General features: G+C 41.2%; 1 protein-coding gene across 1 annotated transcript in view; it reads right to left on the reverse strand.

Moving 5' to 3' along the window:
• The window catches only part of LOC134622729 (filamin-C-like), a gene marked incomplete at its 3' end in the record, with an annotated part of 36301 nt that overhangs the window by 18281 nt on the left and 7990 nt on the right, over positions 1-10030 (reverse strand). The window contains exons 2-3 of the mRNA XM_063468087.1: positions 2839-3087; positions 724-821 (exon numbers count right to left, since the gene is read on the reverse strand). Of these exons, the coding sequence (XP_063324157.1) occupies positions 724-821; positions 2839-3087 (347 nt within the window). The remainder of the gene's footprint in view (positions 1-723; positions 822-2838; positions 3088-10030) is intronic.

A 10030-nucleotide genomic window follows, 5' to 3' on the forward strand; every position in this document is an offset into this window, starting at 1 on the left:
GAAATCTCAGAGGAAAACAGCCTGAATCAACCTGAGAACAGTGCAAAAAGCTGGAGGAGAGTTTTATCATTATTGTCATCGTTATGTGTTTTTTCCACTTAAGCTCTCCTTATCAAATGATTTCCCTCTAATTTCTTGTGAAAAGGTTTATACATTATTCCTGTCTTTACAAGTTCTGGCTAAAAAATTTCTGCGCTTCTCATTTAAACGACTCTGGCAGTTGAATTTTAGGATTAGACTTTCTGGGAAATTAGAGAGGCTTAAATTCACCTCCGACCTGCAGAAATTAGGCAGCAGCTGAACTCAGACACAGACTCTGACTTCGTGCCTCAGACTACTGAGTGAACAATCGCTTTGACTCATCTGCTCTGCTGCTAATTTAAACTACAGCCTGATCACATCTCTGCAGGCTGAAAATAGAGTCGAGCGTGTGAATCATCCACATGGATCATGGCTCAACCACGACTGCTATTTCTGAAGTTCAATTTAATCGTAACAAATATATCCTCTGAGAGTGAATTCAAAGGAACCACAAAGCTCACCGGCAGATAAAAACAGCATACAGGTCAACTTATCCCTGATTCTTCCATGTTCAGTGAAGCAGAGGCTTTTATTTTGTAGCTGTTTCCTAGATTTTGGCTCTGATTTTCTTATTAATCAGTAAGAAGATGCTCAGAGAACAGACACTGAATGTGTTGCAGTCCGTGCGCAGGTAGGTGTTACCTGTGGCACTCCCAGCCAATCGTCAGCCTGTTGCATGGCTTCCCGGGCGTTCTCCACTGGCTGACTGGGATCCCATGTTTCCCAGTCGGGACACAGACCTGAAGGCAGCACAGACAGAGAGGTTTCATTATATACAGGAGACTAGTCTGTCCTGCAGGACGGCGTTCAGTCTGAGCAGTCTGAGTCGCCTCTGCTGCAAAACATCTGATGAGCTCCTGCTTAACAGTTTGCAGAGAAAATATTTCAAAATAAGATTTATTTTTCCCAGATTTGTGTAGCGAGTTCCTTTTTGTTCAAGCTTTAGAAACTCAGAACATGTCTGACATGAGTTCATTTCCATAACAGACAAAGTTTGGGAGTTAATATCAAACAAACATGAAAAAAAACTTTACATATTTGATTTATGCCACATATTAAATTATGAACATAAAAATATGTGATATGGGCTCTTTAAGGACTTTGACTACTTCAAACATACTTCCAAGTTACAGAGTACTTTATAATTAAAAGACACTTTGACTACTTCTGTTTCATGTGCACAATTTTCTCCAACTCGCATATGCTTCACTGCGAAATTACAGAATATTCTTGAGAAAACAAACAAATGTCTAAAATTTGTTGTAATTATGTTTTACAGATTTATAAATGGATGAACGGGTTTACTTTGTAATCTAGGAGAAACCAGCTTTATAATTAAACTGTAGGTTTAGTTATTACAGGTTTTAGGTTTTATTTTGATTGAGCCGGTTTGCTCGTTTCAGTTCTTTTTGGTTTTACATACAAACAGAGGCAGCAGACGCACATCATCAAACCTCGTCGAGGGTCAGACTTACAGAGTCAAAGTAACAAGATCTTCTCAACATTTCTATTTTAATGCACTTAGAATTATTTGTAAGTATTTTCACAGTTTAGTGCTGACTATAAACTGGAAATGGAGGAGGTGTTGCAGTTAGTTAATGCAGGTCTGTTATACGGAAATATTAAAGATAAAAGTTTCCAATGATGAAAGAGAAAAAAGAAAAAGCATTTATGAAACTGGAGCAGAAAACATGAATAAAATATGTGACTGTTATTAAACATAAAACAGGAGGATTCTTTTGTTAGGCCTTAATCAGAGAGAAATGATGATGAAAACAAAAAATATGGAACAATATGTTCAGCCAGTTTCTTGTAATCAGCCCTGAGCACGCACACTTTGTCCTCATAAATTACTTGAACATATTTCCACAAAGGTAACGAGCCTCTGGCTGCATAATAAGCTTCACAAACTCAAAAATGAGATCAGAAAATATCCGGCACACCTCACCCTGGACTGAAAAACTCAAAATTAGCTGAACGTTAAAGCTGATGAGTTATACATATTTGTCCTTCGCTGCTCTCTGATGAGGATCAGAGCAGAAACTGCAGATTTCAGCTGCTGCTGGTTTCCTGAAGCTGCTGACATGAAGCAGAAACACAGAAACACTCTGAGCCTGAAGCTGATAAGAGGATTAACTCCTCCTCCCCCAAGTGTGCTGTACTAACTTCCATGTGAAGATCTCAACTTTTCCTGCAAAGTCAGGACATTTTTACAGCCTGACTCCAGGTTAGCGGGGCTGGATCAGTTCCAGGACTATACTTTCTTTTGGTTCTTCGTCTCCTGTCTTTGAGTCTGGTGGGCCTGCTTGGTAAAATGTCAAAGAGCAGCTTTAAGAGCAGCTGAATGAAGCCAGAGCGAAGCACTCAGCCGATGACGAAACCCTCCAGACATCGATACAGGAAGTTAAATATCAGGTTTTCTGGAGAAAACTTTGACACAGGAACAAATCGATAGTTTAGATTTAGCAGCTGCTTCACATCAGCTCACAGATTATTTAAGCACATGTTCACTTTAACTGACAGTTTGACGGCTTCAGGGAAAGTTTTTATTTGAAAACGTCTATATTTTCCTGGAAGCTTTCCTCAGCTTCCAGGAAAACAGCAGGCGCTTTTCTTTAAATCACAGGAACGCTTTAAAGAAAACCAAACTCAGTCAGCTTCCTGTCTTAAAGAGACATTTTAACTACTTTTACTGATCATTTGTAACTTAAACATCAGTGTCTCTGCACACTGTGTGCAGTGTTGGCGGGACCCTACCGGGGGCGCAGTTGTCCACCAGAGCTCCCAGCGCCTTGCCATCCCTCCAGTCTCGGTGGAAGTTGGTGATGGGGAGCTGGGGCACCTTGTTCTGGATCCAGCCCAGCAGACGCTGTTTAGGAGTCAGTTTCTTGGCGTCTTCGTCATCCTCGTCCTCCCACATGGGCATGGAGATGGAGTAGTGGAGAATCAGGGTCCAGATCAGACCCAGGATCAGCTTCAGATTCCCATCCACGATGGCTTTGGAGTCTGAAATAAATACAGAGTCATTCAGGTGTTTTAATGTGACAGTCTTTCCAGGAGCGAGCGGCCTAGCAAATCCACCCTGAGGTCAGACTGAGCAACAAAACCAAGAACTACATCTCAGACTCTACAAGCATCAGTTAGCAGGTTAAAAGTCAAAGTTCATGACAGCACAATTAGAAAAAGACTAACAGGCATGGCTGTTTAGAAGGGCTGCAGAGCTCAGAGAGCTGTGCATGAATGAATGCTGCAAACCTCAATGAACTAAAGCATGGCTGTGAAGAAGAGTGGACTAAAAATCCCCCGCAGAGATGAGACGGACTGATGAAGTCACACAGGAACCATCAGTGCAACTTACTGCTGCTGAAATATGAGATGGACTTAGTTTCATTAATTAAATAAAGACACGGTGTAATGTGTCATGGTAGTTTTCATATGAGGTTGTTTATAACTTTCTTTGTATCATGACTATAGATGATTATATTTTTATACTTTTACGTGTGCTGTTGTGGTATTTTGATTCTGTGACGTGTGGAGCATCAGTGAACAGATGTTAACAGCTGGTTTTGATTAATTTAAAGTCACGTTCAGCTGAATTTGATTTCCAACATTTCGTGACCCAGTTTCCTGTTCTGCCAAAGAGTGCCAAAATAAAAGTTCACGTCTGCTCTCTGTTTATCTTTCAGACATCAGGAGACGTATTTTTTTCTGTCATCGTGCAGAAAAGTTTCATCCATCGACAGCAGCGAGCAGCATGATGTCATGCAGCCCCCGCTCTGAGGAATGAGGTCAGTTTAAATAGGAAACACATGCGCGCACACACACACACACACACATTAACAGGAATCTGATGGAGGACACCCTCAGACACATTTCTCCTGCTGTGCTGAACACTGCTGTTGTTTTCTGTCACACACCTGAATTCTCAGGTGAATTTGCTTTCTTTCTATATTGAGGTCAGCTTGGCATGTGAACGTGTCATCTTTAAAACAGCAGAAAACCTTGTGTTTCCCCCTGAGTGTTGTTAAAATTTCTGAAGGCCTACCCAATCAGGAGGCGAGGAAACCAACTTCTAAACACACAGCTGGAGTTTCACTCACGCTTTGGCTGCTTTCAGCGCCTTTAACTTCACATTACCACGCACATACAAGCAACACGAACACTGCCTGCCAGCTTATTTTGATGATGTGGGCTTTGTAGATAATTGGGTAACTTTCTGAGGGAAACCTGGTCTTGTTAGGAGAGATGGTATCCGTCCCACATTGGATGGAGCAGCTTTCATTTCTAGAAATCTGGCCAAATTTATTAAAACCCCCAAAACGTGACTATCCAGAGTTTCGACCAGGAAGCAGAGTTGCAGTCTTGCACGCCTCTCTGCAGCTTCTCTCCTGTTATCCCCCCAAAGCCCCATCGCCTGTGTCAGCTCCCAAACAGACAAAACCAAACTAAAGACCAACTAGTAATGACTTCATGAACTTCTTCACAAATAAAATTTTAACTATTAGAGAAAGAAATATTCGTAATCCTCGCACAGATGTAACACTATTTATTTAGAGTCTTTTACGCCAATCAATCTTTCTGAGGTAACTTCAATTACTTCTCCAAACCATCAACGTGTCTTTTAGACCCCATTCCTACAAGACTGCTCAAAGAAGTCCTGCCATTAATTAATGCTTCAATCTTAAATATGATCGACCTATCTCTAATAATCGGCTGTGTACCACAGGCCTTCAAGCTGGCAGTGTTTAAACCTTTACTTAAAAAGCCATCACTTGGATCAGCTGTATTAGCTAATTACAGGCCTCCAACCTTCCTTTTATCTCAAAAATTCTTGAAAGAGTAGTTGTCAAACAGCTAACAGATCATCTGGAGAGGAATGGCTTATTCAAAGAGTTTCAGTCAGGTTTCAGAGCTCATAGCAGCACAGAAACAGCTTTAGTAAAGGTCACAAGTGATCTTTTTAAGGCCTCTGACCAGAGTTGGCAAAAGTAAAGACATTCTGCACTTAAGCAGAAGTACGGGTACTACTGTTAGAAACACTCCACAAAAAGGTGAAGTACTGATTTAACTTTACTTCTATACTCAATTAAAAGTAAAAAAGTAAGAAAGTATAAGCAGATCTTTGGAAGACATCTCTATGTCTTGCGCAATGATAACTGACCCTTGTGCTATATTAACATAATGATAAAATAATATCAGTAGATGGGAATACAAACTTTAATCTAACTTTTTTTAATCCTAATTATTTTCAGCTTGAACCTGAAGAAAAAGAAAGAAAATAAAAAATATCTATATTTCTGTTGCCTGCATTGTAGAGGGTGAACTTACCTCTAAAAAGGCTAAAAAGGAAATGTGTACAGTCAGGGGTTCAAGTGGATTCAGGTGTGTGTGTGTGTGTGTGTTTGGGGGGGGGGGGGGGGGGGGGGGGGAGTGACGACGATATGACGATTTCTACTGAGTGCAAAAGTTGGTATGAAGGTGGAATTCAGTGAATGATTCTCTGCTACACTTGATGTAAAGTTACTCTGACCATGAAACCACAGCCACTGTGCACCAGTCACACACTGTCATTACCTTAAATTACAGGTGGGACTCAAATAAAAAAATTATCTAATTAATTAGCGACTTTATAACTAATTAATCTCGAATAATCGCATTTAATTACACAAGAAAATTTGTCCAAGAGTGCTTTTTTTTTTTTTTTTTTTAATTGAAAAGGGTTTTAGTGAGTGACAGAATCAAATAATAGACATGGACATGTATTGTAAACTCAACCTCTTTTAATTTCTGGAAGAAAAAAAAGCATTTAAAACTCAATCCACAACAGAGAAACCTAACATCGCTGCTCAAAATTGGGCAGACTTAAAGATAAAGTGCCATTTTAAGTACATTTTCAAAATTGTATTGTCTTCAAATAATAATAATAAAAATTTCAACATAAAGTGCAGGTTTTCTTCTTAAAAAAGATAAGGCAGAAACATAAAAGGTTATTTCAACAGCTTCACCTTTAAACTCTGAGTAACCTTAGCCAAAATTATTTTGTACATTAGGGTAAAACAGTGTGATCATTGAACATTTTAGTGCAAAAAATAACAAACCCATTGGACTCACAATACCTCCATGGTTATTTACTGTCCGTCTCTTTCAGCCAGTTACTTAGACAAACTAGTCTGTTCACATTTTCCGAGCTCAAGGCAGCTCTCTTTTTTGTTACTGTGTGACCTCCAACTGAGAACAGTCTCTCACATCTGACAGAAGTGGCAGGACTAATCAAATACTTGCAGGCCAGGACAGACAGCTGTGGGTGGGTCCCTGCTCGACTGGACCACCACTGCAGCGGGCAGTCTGTCTTGCTGATGGTGGATTCTGCTCTGTACAAACTCAGGGCCTTGTTACACAGGGCTTCCTCATCTGAATCAGAATCTGAAGACAATGAAGAGAGGAGGAGGCTCTTTGTCTTTGCTGGCTCCTTTGTGGTGGCATCTTTACACTGTTCCTGCAGCAGGGCCTCAAGGCTGGTCCAAACCTCTTTTCGCTCTCCCCTTGCAAGACACTTAAAGCATGGGTCAAGCACAGTCGCTCTGATGTGTGCGTCAGTGTATTCAGTATATAGTATATGCATTATTTTTTTGAATGTGTTATTTGTTCAAAAAAAAAGAAGAAAAGAATAGTAATTAACGTGTTAAATTCCCACCCCTACTTTAAATCCATCACAGTGCAGAAAACTAACCTGTTTATCCTGCACTAACCTGCAGAGGATTTTCATGCAGACTTTAAATAACACAGTTTGTCTGCCTCAGTTTGTTTAGCAGCATGTTTCACAATATGAAAAAACATAATTTCACATGTACAGACCTAATATCTGATTTAAAAAAAGAAGACTTACATGTAAACTTTAAATGAGCCGTCCTTTTAAATCTAAGCTCACTTCTTCCTTTCCTGTCCTCTTTCTTATCTTTCTCCATCTCTGAGTGTAGTTAGCTCTTTTTCTTTTCTCTCCCTGTGAAATACAGCAGCTGGACCTTTAGCTAGCAACACACTGTGAGACAAACTGCACACAAAGAGTTGGTGTGTTCGCAGATGTTTGTTGAGGTGATAGAAATGCTGCATTTCAAATTACCTGAGACTAAAAAAACGTTACTCCCTTCATGCTTGCTCCTCTTCTGTAGCTAGATGCTGAAGTACCACAAACACACAGCTTATGGACACCTGCAGTGGTTGTGGTTGTGGTTGCTTCGGAAATTTAAGGAGTAGAAAGTACAGATATTTGTTTAAAAATGTGAGGAGTAAAAGTAAAAAGTATTCAGAAAAAAACTCAATGTAAGGTCCTGACTCTGCACAAATAAATAGATAACACAAATAAAGATATTTTATATTAACTTATATTAAGGTTTAAACTGACATTAAGTCAAGTCTAATGAAAATAAATTTTCTTTAATATCTTCCTGCTGGAAATGACTGAAACACAACTCTGCATGTCTGAAACCACAGCAGCCTCTGTAAGGCAGATAAATTGTTCTGTGTCTCCTGGGATTAATGTTATTTTAAAGTGAGATTAAGGTTAGTTTAAGGTTAAGCCTGAAGGAAATAAATCTCAGTGTGATGTTCTCTGAGGTGATGGAAACACCACTGCATGTGTTCCCAGTCATTAAATCATATTTTCCTTCTCTGAGCTCAGATGACCTTTCTTCACCCCTCAGGAAACTCGGAGCCCAGAGATTAGCCCGGTCCGGTGCCCACAGAGGAAATGTGTTTGGAGTGTCGCTGTAATCTTTCCCCAGGAAACAGGAGCTGCTGCAGCAGCTGGCCTGGACTTCCCTGCCTGATAAACACAGTTTATTCTGCGATCATTTAAATAGTTTATGGTGAAGCACAGAAATGAATATCGGCTCATATTCAGACATGATCGTCACCACTGATTCTTATTTCCTGTGGCTGGAAGGCTTTCTGGAAAATGTGAACGTGTGTTCAAAAAAAGTGATTTATAATTTGGAGAAGGTGGGTTTGAGCTACACGTGCTCTGAGCGCCGCGTCCTGTAAACAGAAGCTGAGTTGAGATGAGTTTTCTGTAAAAACCCCTAAAGGCTCTAAAATCAGGACTCTGCCAGCCGCACAACAACTCATCTGTTCGTTAATGTCCGACAGCCACGCTTGCCGGTCGTCATTGGTTACCAAACAAACAGGCCACAGAGAAACAATGGAGTCCTGATAGAAAGCCTGCAGCGTGAGAGGAAAACAGCCCCCCCGTCACCTCCTCCATCACCTCCTCCTCCTCCAGAACAGGCCCGAGGGTGACGGAGAAGCTGTGTAATGTGACATTTAGAAAGAAAGGCTTTATGAGCTGCAGAGCGGAGAGAGGAAGACATGGAGGGAGGGTGGAAAAAGCAAAGAACGAGGATGACGATGTAGGGAAAGAATTAAAGAGGAGGGTCTGAGCTCTGCAGGAGTCCAACAACAGGAAGTTAAAACAAGTTGCCAGCCAATCCTCCGGCTACCTGCTGACATGGCGTCCAGTCTGCTGTCGCTCTTTATCAGCACGTTTTTAAAACGCAGCCCTGAGAATAGAGTCACTGCTGTAAACTCCGCTCTGTGACTATGAGAGGAAGATCACCTACGCTTGGACTCACCTATGTCCACAGTCTGCTTTTACAGGTGGTTTAACCACCAGCCTGACATCACCGCGTCCTCTTCCTCTCTGAAGAGTGAAAGTTACTGATCCTTTCATCTGATTCCTGTCAAGCTGAATTTGAAAAAGGAGAGTTCAACAATCCAAGATCAGGAGAAAGTCTGAATGTCTCCATCACTGGTTTAACTGGAATCAGACTGGTGTCAGACAGTCTGAGGCCAGGCTTCCTCTGAGCCCTCACAGTGTGACCTCAGTAAACTGAAGGTGCTTTAAAAGGACAAATGAGGTCGTGACAGACTGATGGAGTGCAGATAGTTTGTGTGAGCACCCGTCCAAGGCGCAGGCTGGTACGCTGATGTTCACGTCTGTGTGGGAGGATTTCTACTATCTGCTGAGCTGCAGTCACACAGAGGTCAAAGCGAGGTCATGCCTGCAATACGAAGGCAGACGAAACAAAGAAAACCTCAATCTTCAACATTCAAACTGAGAAAAGGGACTTTTAAAGGCTCTGTGTATTTTTCACAGTGAATATCAACAAAGCTTCAAACACTCTCAGATTACAAATTGCTTTTCACGACCATCACCACGTCATCTTGACTCAGGCTGATACCAAAAAAAGAAAAACAAAATCAGGCAGTGCTGTTCACAGTTACTGGGTAGTGTCCCTCAGCACGCTTCCAGAAACTGGCCAATCAGAAGAAGGTTAGCTTTAAAGTGACAAGAGCTAAAAAAGTTTGTTTCAGACAGAGTATGAACTGACGGGCTGCACCGACGCGCAGGATCAGATAAAGAAGCACTATTATAACATTTTGAACTGTGAATCATGCAAAGCTGCCCTGGCACAGTACGAAAACAGGCAGCTGGATGTGAGCAGAGCAGGAAAGTATATGTAGGTCGTTTAGTGTCGGGGAAAGAAATGAACATGAGGTGAACTCTGACTGCAGGAAGCTGAATTTAACATAACATAAAGTAGATTTTACACTTTTTAGTGCATTTAAGCAATTCGCAGTCTGATTTTACTCGTGAAGCATTTTAAACACTACAGGAAGGAGTGTTTTTCCAAAATAAAAGCCTGAAAAAATATTTTTGGACTGCCTTTGAGTGGGTCACTTTTGTAAAAGCTCTTCCTGAAGCTGAAGTTTACAAGAAGAAACAGAACAACAGCCTGCTGTCACACAAACATCCACCCCGAGCACCTGCTGGATGGAGCGAAGATAGAGCTCATTCAGTCACTGATCAGCTGCTCCTGAACTTCGCTGGAAGCTCAAACCTGATTTCTGTCTGAGCAGATGGACGGCAGCTGAGTAAATGAGATGTTGTTGT

The sequence above is a fragment of the Pelmatolapia mariae genome, unplaced genomic scaffold (genome assembly GCF_036321145.2).
Source record: "Pelmatolapia mariae isolate MD_Pm_ZW unplaced genomic scaffold, Pm_UMD_F_2 NODE_ptg000180l+_length_49480_cov_1, whole genome shotgun sequence".
Classification (NCBI taxonomy): Eukaryota; Metazoa; Chordata; class Actinopteri; order Cichliformes; family Cichlidae; genus Pelmatolapia; species Pelmatolapia mariae.